General features: G+C 50.2%; 1 protein-coding gene across 1 annotated transcript; it reads right to left on the reverse strand.

Annotated features, from left to right (window-relative positions):
• Positions 1-822: 822 nt before the first annotated feature.
• Positions 823-9,791, reverse strand: LOC146594010 (ectonucleoside triphosphate diphosphohydrolase 8-like). The gene is made up of 9 exons (XM_085308363.1): positions 9,669-9,791; positions 8,302-8,419; positions 7,016-7,166; positions 5,740-5,899; positions 4,351-4,584; positions 3,030-3,302; positions 2,191-2,301; positions 1,344-1,481; positions 823-1,005 (listed from the first exon to the last, which is right to left on the reverse strand). Exons 1-9 carry the CDS (start codon positions 9,789-9,791, stop codon positions 823-825), a joined length of 1,491 nt encoding a protein of 496 aa, XP_085164489.1.
• Positions 9,792-22,066: the final 12,275 nt, after the last annotated feature.

Consider the following 22,066-nt stretch of genomic DNA (forward strand, 5'->3'; position numbering starts at 1 on the left):
TTGCAGAAAATAGAGATTCTCACTCACATTTCGCTCTCATTCTGCCCTGTCTACTCACCCATCACTTCTGGCACTGGGACTCGTGCAAGGATTGACCATGCCCAGGACAGCCAGGGGCCAGGAGCTGCTGTGCTGTTGATAGAGTGGCTAGGGTGAGGTGAGGACATCCTGGCTCTCCAAAGGAAAAGGTCCTTGTCTTCCTGCCCTGTTGGCTCCCTTCAGGGGTCTGGCAAAAGCTGTGAGGGCTCCATGGGTGAAGGCAGTGCCCAGCTTGTGCCCTTTGCTCCTGACCCCTGGCTGGCTGGACCCRTCCTGCTCCAGCACTCTGGTCAGGTTCATCATCTCTAGCTGGATGGTTTCTGGACTGGCTTGCTCAGACCTCACACCAGTGTCTGTGCAGTGCTGTACCCTCAGACACCTTTTCCCTCCAAGGGCACCATCGTTAATATAGAGTTTTCTCTCAAATCTCCATTTCTCATAGCACTGAGCAGTGTTTAAGAGGCGCTGGAATTAGCAGAGTAGSTACCCATGGTCAAGGCACTTGTTCTGTCCCTCTCACCTCAGGTCCCCACCACCATTACCAGCCCTTACCTGGSACAAAAAAGCATTAAAATCCTTTTGATTCAGGAGAAAAATAACAAAACTTTCTCTCTTAGATGTCTTTTGCAGTGTTTATTTGGGTGATAGAAAAGCTGAGAGGTGCCTACCTTTCTGCAGAGACAGCAGAAGTCAGTTCTGCTGGCCAATGTGTAGGGGACCCTGGCTAACTCAGCCCGCCAGCCCCGATGCACTCCTACCAGGCTCTGAGGTGCCGCCTGGCTCCTACAGCCACAAGCTCATGAGCAGGGCAACGAGACCCAAGGCAAGAGTGAGCACAATGAAGGCGACGACTGCAGCCCAGAGGGAAGAATCATGTCCCTTCACCCACTCCTGAGCCTCCAYTGGGATCATGTTGGTGAGGTTCAGCATGTAGCCCAGGGTCCAGCCAATGTCCGTGCTCCCTGCCTGCCCAAGGAGAGAGGGGATAGTGAGGGCAGCTCTAGTACAGAGCTTCTGCCAGCAGCATTGGTGCCACTGTGTGCCAGGCTGGGTGCAGGCACAGCAAATATCTCAAAGCAGGATGTCTCCATCAGCCTGCACAGCTGGATGTTAGCTAGGCATAGTGCTGCTGGACAGCCATGTCTGAGTGCATCACCATGCTGGGATGTGAAGCCAGAAGGACTTTCCTGACCAGTGCTGCTCATAGTTTTCACAACAATGTCTACACTCCAGTGTAGGCAGCTGGCTCTTTTTTTCCCAGCGCTGGCTCTTATTTCTGCTTGCAGGCTGAGTCTGCTGCTTACCTTCATCTGGAAGATGATACTGTTCCAGCTGGTCTCATTGAACTTGTAGGCATCAAGGAGGAGTGTGAGGATGTAGTTGGCGCTGGCGCAATAGCTACGCAGTCGCTCAGGATTTTCTTTAGGGTAGCTAGAAGACAGCTGGGGGGCATGCGTGAGAGGAAGGGAAGTTATTTCCAGAGCATAGTAATGAGCTGACAGTAGGCAATTTCCACGCAGGGGCAATGCTCTGATGACTGCTGCATGAAGGGTGATGACTTTGTAATCCTCATTATCCAGAGAAAGACGCTTGCTTCTGGACTAAGCAGGTAGTTTGGACCCATCTAGACAGGGCAACTCCTTCCAGGAGTATTTACTATCTATGTCCACAGGTAAATATAAACATTTGGGAACTCCTCCTGCTGCAGATTCTCCCATCTCACCCTCCTTGCACAAGGGGCCTCTACTCTCTGCCCCATGATGATTCTACCACATCTGTTGACTGTACCCATCCCCATCTGACTCCCCTCCAGAGTGGTGCCAGTAGCCGGTTTCTCTCTCACCCTTCTCCAGGGCTCCATTCCCAGCTCCAGCTCCTGTGACAAGGGACCGACTGTTGTCTTCACCTGCCCTGGTTGCAGCTTTCCCTATATTGCTCATGCACACRATGAACAAGGAGGGACCCCAAGGTTTGGTGCAGGATGGCCATGGCTCCCTCACAGGACTCCAGGATGGCTCTGATGCGTAGAGCAGAGCTCAGGAACCAAGCAGCCTTTCCCTGGGGCATTTCTGCTCTTCTTTCCCTGCCCTAGGACTCCTTCATTTGTGAAGTTTCCCCATAGCCTCCCATGACCCATCATGGGAAACATACGTTTTCCCAGCTTCTTGTGCAGAAATTCTGGATGGTCTCCCTGACAGTGGCCAGAGGCTGCCCGTTGGTCAAGTTGAGGAATCTGAAGTTATAGTAAAAGGCTGAAAAGGCCTGAAAGGCAAGAAATAGAAATGGCATTGAGTAACAGTGAGGAAAAAAGTGCCCTTGGGCAGCTGCCCTGGTCTCCCTTGAGTCAGGAAGGGCTGTCAGCAGGGGCCACTTTCACCAGATTTGTCCCACCTCTGTATAATCCCAGTGCATTCTTGTCCATGTCCCAGCAAAAACGATCATCTGAAAGGCATACATGTCTAGTGGCTACAGCAGCGTGTGGAGCACAGGCAAGACCTAGTCTGTAGGCTTCTGGCTATGCTGGATTTTGACTGAAAATTTGGTTTTCAAGCAAGCATCTATCTCCTATTAAAATGATTCCTTTTTGAGAGCTGACTGGAAAATCAGACAGCAGAAATTCCTGGTGTACCCTGGAACAGCAGTAATTTGAGTGCTTTGTAYCTCTGTTGTGCCATGGGAAGGTGACATTGCCATGAGATACCCTGAGTGGGCCATGTGGCCCGGCATGCAGGGAGACAACACCCCATGGGAGAGRCACTTTGCAAACAGCATTTACTCCTGAGAGGAAGCATCTGTGTCTGACAGCAGCATCCTGTCACCTGGCGAAAACACACCATGTAGACTGCTGCAAGCAACCTTTATTTTGCCCCATGTCTACATCTCTGCAAAGGCCTTGGAAGGGGCCTTTTAATGGGACCTCTTAATGTCTCTGAATAGGACAATGGTTTCTAAAGACAGCAAGAGAAGTGAAAGGACAGGATTTGTCTTACATAGAACTGCCCGCTGACAGGGGGCTGGTAGACACCGTTGAAGGTGCAGTCTGGGCTCTGGCTGCACGCAGAGAAGTTAAACAGCTTCTTGATGGCAGCCAGGCACTCACTGGCATTTCCTCTGCCTTCCAGGGTCACATTCCTGTCAGCAAGAGTTAGGTGTAAGTCATTCTGGCTTGTGCAGGGGCTGGTGCGGAAGGAAGACAGCGAGATGGTTTCACTGTAGTTTTTTGGGTAGCAAGGATGTTCGACTTGTGTGCTGGAGGACGACTCCTGGGAATAGGAAAATCCTCTGATTTACAGGCTGCAGCCAAATCCCCATGGAGCGTATGCCCAATAGCAGGGATATGCAGGAATTCACCCAGGGCTTCCCCCCTTGGCCACAGGTGTAGGCATCTCCCATCTTTTTAGCAGTGAATGACCCTTATCTATTTAATCCTGCTCTCTTTGCTTGTCTGCAGTCCCAACCTGAGACTAACTCACATTTTGCTTTGTCTAATCCCAGCCTCTTCTCACTCTTCATCACCCTCCTCTGCCACTGAAGCAGACAGATTCTGGGAATATAGTCTCTCCCCATGCCAGCAGGATTGTGATCTGGGGCAGACAAAGCCTTTTCCACCCCAGATCTAGCTCTGCCTCTAGTTGCAGCCCTCTGACATATCCTACTGACTGTGCAGCATGAGCAAACCCTTCTGGCTCCCCCCTTGACAAGGTTCAGCTCCAAGAAAATGGTATTCCCCTCTGATCTTCCAAAAAATTGCCCAAGAAAAGTCTCTGGTTCTCTCTTCTCAGATCCCTACAGTCACAGAGTAGTTGAGGTTTGAAGGGACCTATGGGGGCTCTATGCCACCTCTCATCATAAAGCACGACCAAGTGGCGCAAGGTCTTGCCCCGTGAAGTTTTGAATAACTCCAAGGATTGAGACTCTACAGCCTTTCGGGGCCCTATTCTGATATTTAATCACCACTATTCTGAAAAAGTTTTTCCCCATGTCTGGCCAGAATCTCTTATATTCCAGCTTGTGCCAGTTGCCTCTTGCCCTGACACTTCACACTTCTGAAAAGAGTCTGGCTGTGTCTTTTCTATACACTCCTCTGAGGTAGCTGCAGACAGCAGTAAGAGCTCCCCTGAACCTTCTTTTCTGATGGCTTTCCATGCTCCTCTCCAGGTCTGCTTACGCACACTCCAGGGAGTCTCTACCAGCTCTCAGACCCTGCTTTTGCCACTCTGGAAGAGCATTATCTGTTCCTATTTTACTCTAAAAATTTTGTAATTGGTAGCATGAGGGTAGAGTCTGATTACCACCCAGTTTCCTGCTCACCTCAATCAATTCTTTTGCCAGCCGCTTCAGCATCTCGTTCTGTCCATAGCAGAGGTAGCTCTGTGTGTAGATGTTGTAGCTATATCCATAAAGTGTGAACTTGGAGGTTTCATTCCACTTTATAACTGAACCTTTGGGGATAAAGCTGATTTGAGTTGATGCTCCTCCAAGATCCAGTGCCCCCAAAATGTTGGCCTCTTCTGGATGGACCCACATGTGCTCTTTGGGGGAGTACTGCCAAGACAAGATAGGACAGGAAGAGGAGTAGGAGACAGCCAAAATTACTCTGCCCAAACAAAATTCTTCTCCCATTTAAGTCAGTTGCGTTTTGTTACTAAATGTGTTGGGGAATGGTCTCAGCTGGCTCATTCTGTACTTGAGGTCCCACTGCCCTCTGCACATAACCACTCTGGGCATTTGCCAGAGCCAGAAAATCCAGAAGTGGAACCAGGTGATGGTCAAGATTTTCCAGCATAGCAAGGACCCATGTGGGCCAGAGTCACTGGCATCCAGACCAAGGTGCTGCTGGAGCCCTGACTTGGAGAGGTGAATGCTCTACAGTTTCTGAAAAACAGGTCACAGAAAGATTAGTCCAAAAGAAAAGCACAGCCAACATTTACAACAAGCCTCTGTTAGCTTGTGCAGGAGCCAGACGGTGCCTGCATCTGCTGGGAGCTGTGGCAGAGCTGGCAGCACTTTCTGAGGAGGGTAACAGGAAAGAGTTTTGGCTTAAGCTTCCTTCAGAGTGTAAGTCTGAACAAAAACTGGGACTCCCAAGTACCATACAGGAGATAGGCCTCCCCAGGACAGCAAGGCAAAGCCCTAAGGGGCAAACTGTTACCATCTGGCTGCAAGGCCGACCTTGCTGTCTGTTCAACTTTTCAGGGGGACAGTGCTTCCTGGACAAGCACAGCAACCTCTGCATCCTTCCCAGGACTCTAGCTTGCTCATGGTTTGTCCATGCAAGGACAGGAGAAGACACAGGCCACACATTTGTTTTGGTTTTGTAATTCTGAGTGGGCCCGGATATACCCRTGGTGAGTGCAGAACTGGATTGGATTACAACCAAACAGAATAAAGCAGAAGGGATGTCCTCCAGGGTTGTGCTTAGCTTTTCTAGCCCTGGTCAGTGTTAGCATGGGGCTTTCTTCCCTATGACTACATGGTATGGAGATGTGCCTTTAGCCTTTAACAGTGATAACTTCATTCTGTGTTTCTCCCTCCTCCTTCACCRTAGGCAAGTCGGAGAATAAATGGCTATTTCTCCTAGATCATTCCTAACGGCAATGACCTAGACCTTTCCTTCTGTGCAAAGTTAACTTAAGAAGCTAAGAAAGATCAAAAAGCCATATTAGTAAAGAAGGGGTGGATATTTCACCCCTCTCCCACCTTAGTGAAGGAATCTAGTAGGTAGTTAATGGTGATCCAGCCATAAGCTCCCTCCTCTTCCCCTGTGATAATTCGAGCCCCACGGAAATCCACAGGGTACTCTTTCACGGTCTTAGTAATTTCAGCCAGGACTTGGTCTGCAGCTGAGCTGTTCTGCTCCCTAAAAAGGATCCGAAGTTCAGTACATGTATTCAGTGAAATCATTACTACAGAGAAAACACAAGGGAACAGTTTGCTTTCTCTCAGTTGCACAGACTCCAGTCTTTGGTAATAAGCAATTTATGTGAAATAGTGTTTCCTGCTATCTAGCTTGTAGAGGCTGCTCATGCAGTTTCTGTCGTGCAAATCCCAGCTGTCCTTCCACCTGGACTTGAGATCACAAATTGAGGACCAGTATCCACCTCCTCCCTCCATGGCAGCTTGATCCCAGTTGCACAGTGGTTTACTAGGCCACCCTTCCCTACTTCATAGCATTCAGGACCAGAGGAGATCTTTATTGACCGGCTTATCTGGTGTGCTGTGTAGCACAGGCCACTGAACACCTGGTACTGATTGTACCATCAAAGCCAAGGCTGGTAGCTAAACTAGAGTGGGTCTTTCAGGAAGATGTCAGTCTGGTTTCAGACTTCTGAGTGGTGGGAGGTTTCCTGGGGCTGCCGGTAGTCTCTCTTTCTCTATCTCTGAAGCAAGTAAGTGTCAGGCTATGATTCAGTTCCCATCCCATGGAAGTGGTCAGCTTGCACCAAAATAATGTTAGAAAACTGCAGCCATAAAACCAAGAACCATGAAATTAACACTGACATTTGAAGAGAGCTAATATAAGCTAATGAAAAGTAGGATCAGGTTACACAACATCCCTTCGCTTTGTACCTCTAACCTATTCCCCCACCAGCACCCAACCACGTTTGCAGAAGGTACTTTCCCTGGTGGGAACAATTCCTTTATGTTTAAGGAATAATGAAGAGCAAACAAAGAGCTTTGAGAAGTATTTCATGCTTGGAAATGAGCTACACAGCATTCTTCTGGGTTGTAAGGTCCCAGAATGTCAATGTATGTCTCTGGCAGCCTCCCTGCCCCCAAGGCCAGAAGTTCAGGTCAGTTCAGCCACCCACATGTCCCCACCGTTCTGGCTTCCTCCCAGTCCTCTGTTGACTGCTAAGGGTAGCATGACAGTTAGGAGCTTTTGTCCCCACACAGGATGCCACGCTAGCCAGGCTGCCGTTGGTTGCTTGCAGCTTGGTCACCTCTCCTTCATGCTSGTGCCCGAGAAAAGTACCTCAGTAGCCTCATGCCTGCTGTTGCTCCAAGATAAACTGGCACCTCCCTCTGTTTCGCAGGGGGAATGACCTTCAGAGCTTTGTCCAGGCACTCTCTTAGGGACTCACCAGCTTTCGGGGGATTGCTGGCATAGCTTGATATGCCTTGCCCTGCAAGAGAGTAAGGCTGGGACAGGCTGATAGAAATGACTGGAGACAGGAATGCAGGAGCAAGAGGACATGGGGGCAGCCAGGCTGGTCATCTCTTAGCAACTGAAGATCCTTTGTCAGGTCACCTGGGACTGTGAGACCTGACTCACCCAGGTCTCTCCCCTAATATTCCTCTCCTACAGCATCCCCATGTCTTCCATGTTTTCAGCAGGGCTCTGCAGCACCTGGCCTCAGGTACTACATGCAGCCTGCTGGCTTGTATCCGTGCACTGGCAGGCTGCATCTGTGCTCCGGGCTGAGGATCTGAGATGTTCTACGTTGTGCTTGTGGCCTGAGCTCTGAAGTGCCAAGAATGCCACTTGGGTCATGTTTCAACAATGGGATAGTGCAGGCCTGGGCCTCATGCAACCAGACAGCAAAAGCCAAAGTGGAAATTTTCAAAGTCCCTTCCCTGTCCCACCATAAGGTCTGAACGCGTGTGACACACAGTGGAGGTGTCAGTCCCTTAATGTGACTTTGAGGCCTGGCTACATGCTCTAGCGCCTCTTCGGATGATAGTACAGAAGCCAAGCTTGCGACCAAGAACACCAAGGCAAAACAAAGCCCCAAAGGTTGTTTCCACTTGTTCTTAGAGACAGAAATAGGCCTGGCTGAAAGCACAGATAATGGGACATGGGACCTCCAAGTAGTGAATGAACCAAGACACCAAAAGGAATGGACAAGAGCTAGTGAAATTCTTGCCCAGAGGTTGCCCTCTGGGTCCTCCATTTACACTTTGTGCCCAACTTTGTGCGTTAGATGTTTCCCTCTCAGGACGGTGGCTTGTGCTGTTAGGGGCAGTCCCAGGAGGAGGAGTGAAAGTTCACAAGAACACCAAGGCACTTCAGTCCCATCAAGCATTTGGGCACTACCAGGTGCTGAGGGCCCACTAACCATGAGTGAAGCTGCTGGGGAGTTCAAGACYACCCTGACTGTAGCCAGACCCTCCCCACCATGCTGTCAGTGGTTATATGGAAGTGGGAAGCCGCTTGAACTAGCAATGCCCCAGCTTTGGCAGGCCAAGGAAAGGGAGGCCAGGTCATCCCAGCTGCCATACATAGGACAGCATCAGGTCCACAGCAGGGGGGATACTGACCCTGGACATCACAGGACAAAGTCTGGCTGACCACACCAGTGTTGTTCTCTTTGTCTGAGTCCCACTCGTAGATGAACAGAGAAGTGTGGGATGAGCCTGCGTCGAACACTATCCCGTACTGGAAGGAAAAATGAAGACATCATGGCTGGTAGGAAGAGCAGCAGGGATGGTGGGGCTGGAGTCCAGCCCTGCCATGACCCTGATCAGATTGTTCAAGCTGAAATGCTAGAAGGTGATCCAAAGAAAAGCCTTCTTAATCCATAGATCCTCTTTAAGGTTTGACAGTCTACACCATGGCAGAGCAGAGCAGTGGCAAGACAGGTCACTTCAATGTATGGCCTCAGCACAGGCATTTCTCATGGCAATTGAGAAGCTTTCTCATTCCCTCTGCTGCGGTCTGTGCAACAATRCCAACTCGTACAAGCACTTTTTTGGTGGTTTATAATGCTCTTTTATTGTCTTTATTGGTTAAATATTTTTTGTGTCCACACCAGCTCTACCTCAGAGCCAGCAGCACCCTGATCTCCAGAGCTCTGTGTTCCCCTTATCATTGCACCCAGCTTAGGCAGAGAATGGCAAGGTGACACCAGCCCCAGTCCATGAGGATCCAGCTGTGTGCCTTTTCCCCAAAAAGCCCTGCATCTCACTCTGAGATCTCACTGACCTTCTTCCAGCTTGGATGAAGCTGGATGCCGAGGCACAAGGGGAGGGATTCGAGGAGCAACAATGTTTATTCTGCAATCTGGGCAGGCCAGAACGAGGTTGGTGGGAGCTAGCAAGGACAAAGGCCATGTAGAGGTGTACTGACATGCAGTGCTGTGTGCCGGGGTGCAGAGGCAGCAGGGCAGGGCTTTGCTGTTGCAGCCCTACCCACCTGCCCCAGCATAATTTCCTTTGAAATTCACTGAGCACACAGCACTGTGGCTGGCTTTCAGAGGAGGCTCCTATCTACCGCCTGCACATTCCCTGGCAAGAGAGGCTCTGACCCTGACTGAATCATTCACTATCAGCAAGCCACAAGGCTCTCCGTGTTGTGATTTTTTTCTTACTGCTTTTGTTATCCTAACACTGTGCATGAGCCGTGATACTGCTGTGCTAGCCACTTTGCAGGCACAGCGGGGTGACGCAGTCTGAGACGAAGGGCAAAAAGTCAGCTAGAGGTATTATTCAACCTGGCAAACAGTGACCCCAGCTCCTAGGTGTCTGTGCCTTCTTTCTTCTGCCTGCATTTTGGAATTGGTAGAGGAGATACCTACATATCTATTGTAAGGCAGTTCCTGCTGAACCCCACTCACTCCTAACCCCCAAAATGAGCTGTTGTCTGAGAGCGTCTGTCCCAGATGACTGGTCTCTGCAGTGGTGCTCACCTTGACTGTGGGTGGCAGAGTAACGTCTTTAATCTTCACCAGGCTGAGAACAAGGGCAATGATTGAGAGCATGACCAGTGCCCCCAGAACAGCAGGGATGAGGTGCTTCTTGTTAGTGAACATCACGGAAAAAGAGTCTGCAAATTTAAACACAGAAGGAGAAAAGTATTTGGATATGAGCAGCTAGGAAGAGTGTTAATCAGTTTAAGCTGCAAGGATGCTGTTCCCAAAAGCTCTCTCCAGGTTGACATTATCCTTAAGGAAGTTGCATGTATTTCAGAGGTCCTGGTGCATATTCAGCTCTTCCTTTGAGAAGAGCTGTGTTAGGGTAAAACAGGGGCACTGGGGAGAAACTGGGGTCTGACACAGCCATGATGAGAATAAAACAGACCTCCAGCTCTTGCATCCAGCTCTAGTCTGGCTCACTGCTAACTTGAAGGCTCAGGTAGAAACACTGTATCAAACCGGGGAGATYATGGGAAATCATAGGAAAACTCGATGCAAGATACTGTGTAAGAGGAAATCAATTTTATTTTATAATAGGTAAAGACCTAGAGATCATCTTACCTGCTCAGACTCTCAGGCTCACACACTCCCCAGCACGTAGACACGTGCACCCAAGGGTGAAGCCAGAATCACTTGCATATAACAGGGAGGACATGGGAAGCCAGCTCACTAGTCCTCACTGTTGCTCTGGGTTTCCTGACTGGCAGCAACAAGCTGAGCTTTGACTTAGACAAAATTCTTGAATTTCACAGTTCTCTTGTTTCCTGCTATCTAGCTTGTAGAAGCCGCTCATGCAGTTCTCTCTAAATACCTTATCTGGGTATTTATGCCTCCAGCCTTGTTCTGCATCTTCATGACACCTTATCCTAGACCAGTTTGTTCCTCTTCCTCATTTGAATGAAATTAAAAATATGATGTTCTGCAGCAATTAGTGCACAGTTTTGCTTTTAACCTTTGCTTCCCTGTTTCTTTGGTGCTTTCACACACACACATACACACACATTTCTGTCCTATCTTCACTCTTACCAATCTTAATATTTCCATTACAAATCTCTTACCTCTTTAAGAGGTGAGAGTGACAGTATCCAATGCCTTGAAATCACACATAGAGCAGCAGGTGTCTTGATAGAAAGTTTTATTAAAATGAGAGGGAAAATCACATTAGAATAGGAGAGAGGGCCTTGCAAGACGGATTTCAGCAAAGCTTGCTGGGCCAGGAGAGACATAAATTGCCCTCCTGCCAAGAAAGCTAGGACATCTTCATGTGGAGAGAAACATGGCCTGGCACTTAGTACCTGGGACCCCAGTCATCACTTCTCCTTGTACAACCCACCTTCAAGGTGTTCCTGGGCCTGGTGTAGCCAAGGTCCCCACAGACATGGGCACCTGGGAACACAGTGAGATGGGAGGGAGTAGAGGAGGGCTGCTGATCCCCTGGCCCCTCAGCAGAGCCAGTCAGCCTCCTGTGACTTCTGTTCCTTGGTATGCGTTCAAAGTTCATCTCTGAGCTGGTCCTGGTCGCAGCATGTCACATTGGCAGCTTCTGCACCCCAGTTTATCCTGCACCTAGCTCTCTCAGCTTGGGCCTGGAAGGACTCATGGAGGTAGGCAATCAGCTGCTTCCAGGTGAGACAGCAGAGCTGTTTCTTACTCATTCTGCCCACAGATAAGAAGCTGCCAGTGTTATTATAAGGCTGAGTACTTTGGAAAGACCCAGCTTCCAGCCACCTCATCTCAGCTAAATCAAACACCGAGATGCCAGACGGGAAATGCACCCTGGGGAACCCACATTGCGCAGCATGACCTTCCCACAGCACCTTTCCCTGAAGTTGTGGATGGCCAGGCAGGGACAGCAGTAAGTCCCACGCTGTGCACTGAAACTGAAGTACCACCTGGTGGAGGTGGGGGCTGAGCAGTCCCCTGTGTACTTTCAGTCTCAGGATATGTATGCCTGCAGTTCAGACTAAGCAGGGCCCAGGCCCATGTCATCGGATCAGGGTTCAAAATCCAGATCAGTCACTCTTTCTATGACAGTCCCCTTTACACTGGTACATGCTGCTGGTGAGGCAATAGCCTAGAACTCAGACAGCTGCCACCACTCCTGCATTGCCACCTCCACCCACCAAATAACCTTTGGATTCACCTACTTCATTAGATGGGGATGATAAAGTGTTTGCTACCTTCTGAGATCTGGAAATTCCCAGCTGGAATTCCCAGTGGCTGGGACAGGCCCTTCCTGAGTGAAGGAGACTTGTCCTTATGCAGGACACAGGGGCACTGACAACCCCTTAATCCCTCTTGGACACACATGTGGCCATGCTGCAGCCGGACAGCTTGCTACCGGGGTGGCACAGGCAGCCATTCAATCCTCCAGCTCCTGCCTCTGAGCCTAGGCTGAATATCTGATAAGTTCATTTCTCCTGATTCTTCCTTAATAAATATTAAGTTCCAGAGGTTATGTGATAATATCTTAACTGCATCCTGCATCATAAGGACAGGTAATGATTTCCCAGCTGGGAGGGAGCTGTAGTTTCCCTTTCCTCAGCTCACAGTGGCTCTGCTTATCTCAGGTGGATTGCTAAGCATAAGGCAACAGGCTTTTCTCAGAGGTGGTGCTTTGCTTTGGCAAACCTGTTTTAGCAACCCTAGCTCTGCCACCAGGAAAGGCCCTTTTCCACATGAGCACAAGGGCGGGGGAAGGTAGGACATTGCAGGATCTAAGCTGACCTGACACTGAATTGTCACAGTGCATGGCAGGGTCTCAGCCCCTGGGCTGCCTAAAGCTAGGGGCAGGCGAGAGTACCCTGAGTCTATATTCAACCTGTGAGCCCAGATTTTATCCATGCAGGTGAGGGCACAGGAAGCTTGTCCCAGTAGGGAACGGGGATGCAGCTAGGGCCACATATGAAATGCAGAGTTTTGCAATGCTCTCAGGTCTGCTAGCAGCACTGCAGCCTCTGAGAGTGGAGGACCCCTCATGAATGTGATTAGTGGGACAGTACACTCAGGTAGGCTGAGATATATGCTATCTTATAGGGACATATGTCCGTCCAAGGTGCTAGCACARATCCAGCCCCAGGTCTCCCAAGGAACTGTGCTCAATCTGAGGGTACCTTAGAGCAGCCATGGTTGCTCTGGAACTTCAGGAGCACTTGTCCACTCATTTCCAGGGACCTTGTCCTAGCAAGSATAGCAGGATCAAATTCAGCCATGCTTCTGAAATGGATGCAGCTCAGGTGGCTCACAGATGAAGGCGAGCTGGTGAGAGCAAGCCAGGGACACCACCAAGCAGAGCATGGCAGCTGCTCCTGACAATGCTTTAGTTATCATAAAAACAGTGGTTGTGATGCACCATTTCCTCTTAACGTGGGCAGCTGTGTCTGTTCCCTGCACAGCAGCCCTGTGCCTTTCCCCCATGATGCAGCTTGGCCATAAAGTTGAGTGGGACTGTGATACAATTCCCACACATCAGAGCTCTTCGTCTGCCTTTCTGGGCCCCAAATGCGAGCCTTCCTCTTCAGAGAAAATGCAGATGTGCGAAAGCAGGAGAACCAGTTTCACTAGCACTTTCCCTGAGCAAACAGCCAGCCTGGGAGCCGAAAGCCCAGCTGGGCCTGGGGCAGAGCTGCAGGATGGGGCTGTACCAAGACRAGGGCACACAACACCGCAGTGATCTGGGCGGATGAATGGTTCGAGGAAGTACTCAGATAGGGGGAGATCCTTCATCTGCTGTAGCTATCTTTTTGTCCTGCCCTGCTATAGGACAAGGTCAGTCCTGTTGGATCTAGCTAGCCCCTCCCTGAAACCCAGTGAGAGCTGCAGGGCTCCAAGCAACCCAGCGTATAAGGAGACCAAGAATCTCCATTTTCCTAGCATGATCTTTCCTGATGTTCACAAATGCCCACAGGCACCACAGACTGCTGGTAAACAAGGATTCATAGAACGATGGAAGCCAGACAACGTTTTGCTGGGAGAGGTAGTATTATCTTAAACAGACTAATTAAAAAGTCTGATTAAAGATACTACTACTTTTCCTTATGCTAGATATACTTGAGCCAGGTCACAAGTAATGGCTTTATTTTGTTGACAAAATCCTTCTTGCAAAACTTTAAGGCTGGATAGTTGCCATGGAATAATAGCAGCAGGAGAAGGCACTGTAAGCCACGAATGAAAGTGCTCTGAGTAGGCTAAGTGGAAGGCTCACTGGAGACCGTCTTCCCAAACCCGCCCACCCCATGTTCCCAGCATGTGGCATTGCTCACAGCCCCTGTTGCACATGTGCCTTCTCCCTTTGCAGGCTTCCTTTCTCCATGCCTGTAGGCAAGTACCTGCAGAAGCCACTTGATAAGCTAATTACTTAAACACCTTAACATTTAGAATCATAGAATCAGTAAGGTTGGAAGGGACCTCTGGAGATCATCTAGTCCAACCTGGATGATTTACCTCCTCCTGCAGAGAAGGCTAAGCACCAGGTCCCTTCTTGTTTCACCTTTGCACTCCAGGACAGAGAACACTGTCTTTTCTCTTACTATCTGTGTTTTCCCCATGTACGGCACCCTGAATTTTCTTCCAGGGTAACACTGCTCCAGCTTCACTCTGGTAAAGGGCCTATACCACATCTTCATGCTACATTCAGTCAGGCCTGGGATTTTACCGATAACCCCACCCAAAGGTGTGTTTGTCTGTTAAAATGTGGCTGGGTCTTGGAGTGACCCAGCACCCAAGCACAGAGTATCACTGGGCCCGGGAGAGTCAAAGGGTGTCTGGCCTGCAGGAATTACCTCCCCCCCATGTGGCGTCCCTCAGAGCCTCCTGTCCAACTTTGGACAAGATCCAGCTTTGTTTGCCTTTGGGGATGTGTTCAGATGACAGACAAATACGCTATGCCCTCTACTTGGAAAACCACTAGAAGTCCCATTTTTCTGACTGCAAGTTGACAAATCTGCTAATGAAAAGCATGGCTAGAGTACATACACACGCCTATTTGATGTACTTTAACATATATGTCTTTGTTCTCAGCACTCAAAGTGGTTCTCTGAGGCCCAAAAGGGAGTTGCCAAGCTGATGCAGTTACTTTGCGGTTCAAAGCACAGCCTTTACTGTCAGTCGTTAAAATGACTGCTATTTGTGAGATGAGATCACCTCAACTACAAATGACTTTTCTTGGCCTTCCCAAAGGAAAATGCTCTGACTCAAGGTAGAACAGAAGTCTCTCATTTCCCCACCATTTTGGTACCATATGGTCACTCCAGCTCTAAAGAGGCTGGGGGGTAGAGGAGGCCTGGCAGTGGCTTGATACTGGCCCTCCACAGGTCAATGTAAGCTGCATCACTTGTTCCTTCTTCTTTCCCCTTTCAGCAAGCAGAAACACCCCTGAGACTCACTGCAGCTCCCACCTGGCAAGGAGCAGGTCCAGGCTCCTCTCTCTTCACTACTGTGTTTGCAGTAGCCTGATTCTTGTAAGACTGATGGAGCTGGGAACATTTAAAGCTAGATGAGTCTGGAACTGGCCCCTAGTGCCTGCCACACAGTTGAGACACCCTGTGTCTTTCCCCTTCCTTGCAAACAGCAACAAGGTCCTTGRTGGAGGAGAATGTCCTGTGCAGTGGTTCAGATTTGCCCCAGGCCACCCGAGCTGGGTTTTGCAGAAGCCCAGCATGATGAGCAAGCTGTGCTGGACAGTTCGGTGATCTGCTCAAAGAATCAGGTGAATGGTCACCTTTTTCAGTCCCTCTGGTGCTCCATTCACCCCACATTCATGCTTGTGGAACTTGCAGAGCAATGACTTGTCTGTTCCACAGCATGAGCTCTGAGTCTTGGCACCATCACTGGAGCCTGACCAGGAGAAACACCCACTGTTTTCTGTCCCTCATTAGCACCAATGTCATTGTCCCTTCACTTTTGAGTCCTGGAAAACTGCARAGCCTTGTCATCTGTCTCTCCCTGTACCCCCAGCACTGTTGCAGTGAGTACCATGGGGGTGACTGGGGTTTCCAAAGAGCAGTCCCAGCCTCTGTGCGGATTTCTGGGGCAACCTAGGACAAATCCACCTTTCTCTGCATCCATCCTCTGTCAGAAGGACATGCTTACTGAAGGTGATGTGCAGTTATGTAAGATGGCTGTGCTCCTCCTCTCACTCTGCACCACATGTTCATGACAGCCTTAAGACCCAACTAAAATTAGGCCTTTTACTTCCCTAGGCACTGAGCAAACACAGGCAAGGGGCCAGCCCAAGCTTTCAGGATTTTTTTGATGGAAGTAACAGTTTCTGAAACCTGCTCAGAGCTGAGGAGTGCTCAGGGTAGGAAGAGAAGCCAGCCAAAGTGGAGATATGGGAAAGCCAGACCCAGCACAGGCTGGGACACTCTAGAGAAGTTCTGTGGGTGGGGAGATGTTTGGTGGTTCTCCTCTTAACTCCCTGACACAGCACCTGAGCAATGCAGGAAGAGGCCCTTGACCTGTACACTGCAAAGGGAGTTGGAAAGCAAGTGCAGGCCCTAATGTGAAATGAGTGACAACTACCAGTCATGATAGAAGCAAAAGCCAACACTCCTAAGTATGAAACAGGACTGTGACCTGTCTCAAGAGCCCTTTGGAGGCACTCAATATTTTAGCAGGTTTTTAGTCTCCTTTTAAGAATTTGAGGTAGGAACAGGTTGACCAACTACCTATCTTCATCCCCTGGCCCCTTGATCCCTTCCACACAGACTTTTGGGTAGTCAGCAACTGCTCCTTGATTAGAGTTTACAGGACTTGGCTTTAGTTTTTGTGCGGTACCGAAAGTCCATGAATGACAGAAATGCTGTGGGGACAGGGCCGGTCATCAGGTCTCAGAGTCTCAGCTCTCAAGACATGGCTGTAGCACCAATGTTCTTGCTTGGTCTGGACACCCCACACTCGCTAGCACTGAGCTTTGCCCTGTGAATGGTACCCCCTCRGCCATGCTCTTCTTGTGCTTCCACTTTTTTTTTTCCCTCGAACGCAGTGGGTGGAAGTGTGGCTGCTGTTCTCACAGCCTTGCACTCATATGGGGGCTTGTGCTTCCACCATGACTTGCACCAGCCCTGCCAAGCCAGGACACTCCTGTAACTGCTACACCAGAGTCCCTCCAGAGATGTCAGGGCCTGTTTCTGACTGGGGGGGGGGGCATTCACTGCAATATAACAAAAGCTAAAGCCATCACTGCACTGAACAGATTGTGCAGTCCCCAACCTCTGCCCATGTAAAGATGACAGGGGAGATGGAGTCCCTAAGACSATCTACCCCTGCTATCTCCTTTAGGAGATCTCATGCCCCTTGCGTTGTACTGGACCATGGCCCTTCTTGTGTGTGAAGCATGGCTGAGCCATCCCAAGGCTGGGCTCTGCTCCAGAGTTGCAGTATGGACATAACTGCATTAGCTTGGTCTGCCTCCATGCAAGATAGTCCTCCCAGCAGGTGTTGCACACTTGTCCCACTCCCCACAGGCCTTCATGCCACAGCCCTGGATGTGTGTGTGCAACACATTTCCTGGGTTTCACATCAGGAAAGTGCAGCTGTGGCRGGCCATGATGAGGTGGAAGGTTTTTCTTAGATCCCTTACAGCAGCTATGTGCACAGGGGCTCTGAGTGTGTGCACGCAGATTTCAAGAAGCAGCAGACACCTGCTGGCATGGGTACCAATGCCTGCTCTCGAGCCATTTGGTGGCACTAAGCCCCTCTGCCTCAGCTCTGCCTCTGCCTGTTGCCTATCCTAGATATGACAGCTAGGGCAGTGGCTGTGTGGCATATCCTAGGGAGTCACAACTCTGGCAGTAAAGCACAGACTCCATCATCCGCACATCCAAATCTCTCTTCAAGAGCTGCTCCTGTTGTAGCAGCAGCCTCAAGGCAGTGGAACACATGGAGATGGGTGGTGGGCTTCAGAGGGGCCAGTACTGTCCCTCTGGTCATGGTGATGATGGTTTAATACCTCCAATTCCCTGGACAGGGCTAGGAGAAGTCCAGGCTGTACTCTTCCACCACTGCCTCACCAAGGGGGTCTAGACCAGCACAGGTCTATAGCACCTACATGGGTGCGTGGGAGGTGGGGAAGGGAAGCACCATTGAGCCGTGCAGCTCCCCTCATCGTGTCTCCAGGCCCCAAGCTACGGGCTGGGACTGCGCTGGGGCACTTCCCTAAGATACATACACTCTTAGCTAAGCTGCTGCAGTCTGGTTTGGGAAGAGCCCAGCTGGCAGCAACATCTGACTTGCCCGTCCACAGCAACAAAATCAACCCAGAGGCTAGATCTTTATCTTTGGCAGAGTCTATTCCTGCGTATAGAAGAGTTTGTCAGCCCAGGGCTTGAGGAGCCTTCCTCCCCAAGCCAGGGACAGCCAGGGACTCTGTGGCTTGTACTAAGCAGGGGCTGTTACCTTCTGGTACCCAGGGACAGGGTGTCAGTCACCACAAGCGACATGGGAGCCTGTGGCAGCTCACGGAGCAGGCAGGGTGAGGCAGGAGATGCAGAGCACATGGGGCCAGTGCAGACCTCTTGCCCATGCCRTTAGCCCTGCTGCCCTGGCCCCACACCAGGCTGGAAATGCAATTGGAAGGGGGTGCCCAGCTCCCCAACCCATTTGAGTGTCCTGATCATCAGGGGTGACATCCCAGGATACACCTGACCTACCCTAGCTTTGGGACACTCATCTTTAGCCTTAAAAAACACTTTACTTTCCCACTGTACAAACGTGTAGTAACACTTTACTTTTCCTCGCATACCTGGGTAAAGCCTACTCCAGCTTTACAGCCCTTCACCTATGTTATTTACAGAGGGCTCTGCCCGGGCCCTTGGATCACTATTCAGACGGTTTTCACTGGAGSGGATGTCCACAGAAAGGAGCAGCTTTTGTGGCTGGCCTGCATCTCCCCGGCTCCAGGCAGGATTGCTGGGATGGCACGTTGCTGGGGCAGAAGGGACACAAAGGCCCCAAGAAGTTTTGTAGTGGGACTTGGTCTCCCTGGGAACAGAGGGAAAATTGACTCCTCTGCACAACAGTCCTGAGAGAGAGGCAGGACTGGGTCCATGCTGCAATGCAGACCTTGGCACCCCCAGCCGCACACGCAGCCTTCACACCCCTGTTGAGCTCGGCACTCTATGTGCCGCAGTTCAGGCATGTGCCACTCGTGTCCCCCAGAAACACTTGGGAGTGTGCCTTACCTTGGGCAAGCAGAGCTGGAAACGCCGGCTCCTGGCTGTCCCCAAAGATAGCCACAAATTGCTGGAGCAGCTGCCGGAAAGCTCAGCAGCTGGCAGCCCTGAGCTGAATGCAGGTGAGTGTGGCACTGACCCCCTGTGTCCCAGTGAGTGGTGGCATCCAGCCAGCACTGGGCACCACACCCCTGTGACATGACTGTTTGTAAGGCTGGGTCTTGGCTTCTGCTCTGACAGTCTCTGGCAAGTCAAGCCGTGGCTCAGCATCAAGAAATTGCCCCTGCTCCTCTGCAAAGCATTGTACGTAGGCTGAAAGATGAGTGTTTGTTTGATTTTGAGGGGGGTGAAGAGGTTGCCCTGTCTTTGATTTAATTATTTTGGTGCCTGGGGAGCTTTGGGAGAGTCTAAAAGTCGTCCCCAAAGCAGCTCTACCAGTGTCAACTCCTGAGTCAGAGGCTTTGCTGCTCCTTCTGCTCCCTGCTGTTCATTTCAACCATCACCTACCACATCCTCCCTCCTCTGCTGCTCCAATTCTTCGTGCCCTTCAGCAGACAATGGCAATCCCACCAGATCATCCCAGCCTCGCTTCCCTCCAACCCCCTATTGCAGACAGGCCTTACTCTGCCAGGTCTCTCTCTCCCCAGGCCCACACAAGTGACTCTCTAGCTGGTGATGATGCAGTGTCTGCGGYTTGTGCACTCAGAGTGACTTGTCACATTGTGGGCACAGCTGCAGCACGGGGACACSGACAGCAGGGATGAAGTCATGGTGGCCTGTGGTGGAAGAAGGTGAGGAGCAGCCAGCTGCCCCCCTTCCCAATGATGTGTCCTTGATTTGCTTTAGCTAGACCAAAATGGAAAAGGTGCTGGCTCCCAGGAGACAGACTGGACGAGTGTTTGGGGACATTACAGAAGCACCCAGATCATGCTGAAGCCTTGAAAATATGGTGAAGCAGGAGCTGAGGAGCTAGTACTTGGGTCCCAGCGCCACCTAAGGGTGCACAAGGACTAAKACAAATGGGTGATCCTACACTGTGCTTTCCACCCCAGACCCTGATGCCAGCCCAGGACAGGCCATTTAGTGTCACTGGGCCAGAGCTGAAGCCAGTTGTGGCCTGAACAGAGGCTAGCGGGGAATCAAGCTGCACCACACATCAGGGACTAAGCCCCAGTTCAGCCAAGCTTGGACTAAGTCTTTCAGTGTCAGCCCTGGGATCCTTCTGGACCAGACCACTTTCARTCACAACCTGGATGAACCAAAATCAGTGTGAAAGGACAATCAACATCACCTATGAGAAATTTCCTCCCAATGCCCATTAGCCTTCTAGGGAGAAAAGGAAGGTGATCACTTGTTTCATGATCATCAGAGCACCCCACAGGGCTGGGGGCAATCAGCCCCCTGAWCATGCTCCTGCCATGCCTCAAATCTGTGCGAAGTGACTGAGATACTCCTGCTCACAGCATCACTGCCAGTGTCACGTCAGGCTGGCTCAGTCTCTTCCTAGAAACTCTCAGCCTCACCCAATTTCTGGAAAAGACCAGGTCTAAGCCATCACAGTGGCCTCTTCATCTGCCCACTGCTGCTCAGCTAATGAAGGCTGGATGTGCTGGAGAGCCTCAATTAAACTCAATGAGACTCAGCAGGGCAGGGATCTCAGCAGGCATCTTGGCTGTGGCAGGGTCTCAGGGACAGCCAGTCACTAGCTAGCCCCAGGATGCCACCTCCCTTAGTGCACAGGGGAAGGTAAGGAGTTATAAGAAGACCTGGCTCTCCCACTAGCCAAAAGTGCTTTCTCAGCATGCAAACACATTGCTGGTACTTTGGGTGCAGCTGCTCCYGGATGGGCTTCCTAGGGCTCAGATTCGCCCTATTCTGCCTGGCCACGCAGCTCCACTTGGCACCAGATTTGTCAGCATGTTTCTTTATTAGCAGCACAGCAGAGAGCAAGAGTAACTTTGTACTGTGCYGAAACAGCAGCCAAAACCCATACTGACTGCTCCTTTACATATACTGAAWCAGTTCCTTCTGCTGTCCAAGTTTTGTAAGACTGTATTTATTCCTAGAGTTCTTATCTGGTGGTTACCACCCTATCTGGGACAGGTACATCTYTTGAATGCTTTTAAACTGGTTTGTTATGTTGTGCAGATAGAGCCTGCAGTCCCTGGTAGCGCTTGTGTTCGGTTTGTGGCGTGTCTCCTTGCTGCAGAATTTGAAATTTCCCACTCTGCACATCCCCACGCAGCCTCCAGAGGCACTGTGCAGGGCTGCTGGCAGACACCTAGGGTGGCAGTCTTGGACCTATCTCTTCATCACYCACACATTAAATCTACTGACACTTCAGTGCCCATAAGTGACCATATTTTTCAGGGTGTCTTTCTTTTTTTTAAGTATTTTGACACCAAATTTTTGCATTTTTTTCCACCTATATTGGTATTGCTTTAGCTCARAGGGAGTAAGGATGTGGGGAACCAAGATATGTTAACTCTGCTTCTCTCAGAATGACTTGTTCACAGCTAGTCTAGCCACTTATTTTCTGAACCTGTCAGTTTGCTTGCTATCTACTCAGAGCTAATGTTGGGAAATGAACCACTTCACTYTGGTGTCAGAAGAATGATTAAGTGCAGGAATAAACAAACGTGAAGGAAATGAAAAAAAATTGTTGCTAAAGCAGGTAAGTGGCTTTTCACATTTTCAGCACAACATTTTCAAGTCTTTGCCTAGATTCAGCATCCATCAGTTTATCTCCAATGGCTGCAGCAGAAAAGTAAAAGAATCTATAGGGTTACTGGACTATGACAACAAATTGTTTGAAATTATGTGCTTTGCTGCTCCTTGCTCTCCTGGGCCSTATCACCTCTAAGGCTCTGCCTAGATCTGCTCACAAAGACTAAGAACAGGCCATCCTACTCCAACTCAAGAGCAGSCTCTAGGGAAGGGTTATTTATCACTAACTTTTCCTCCAAGTTCCTTTCTGTGCAAAAATTTTCTTGCTCCACAYGGTGTGCAAAGGAGACTCTGACCTGCAAGTCAGACCACAGACCCCCCTAGACACACCTGGCATTTCCTCAGGCCTCAGCAAGCTTTGAAGCCCACAGCTCTTGCCACTTAACACCACAGCAGTGTTTTAGGTGCTCCTTGTGCAGGAGTCATAAGGTAGTTTGTAACAAAGCTCTTTTTCACAGGACTATAGTTTGTTGTTGTTGTTTCCAGGGAAAA

Source organism: Rhea americana, unplaced genomic scaffold (genome assembly GCF_003343005.1).
Source record: "Rhea americana isolate MKP2758 unplaced genomic scaffold, rheAme1 scaffold_273, whole genome shotgun sequence".
Taxonomy (NCBI): domain Eukaryota; kingdom Metazoa; phylum Chordata; class Aves; order Rheiformes; family Rheidae; genus Rhea; species Rhea americana.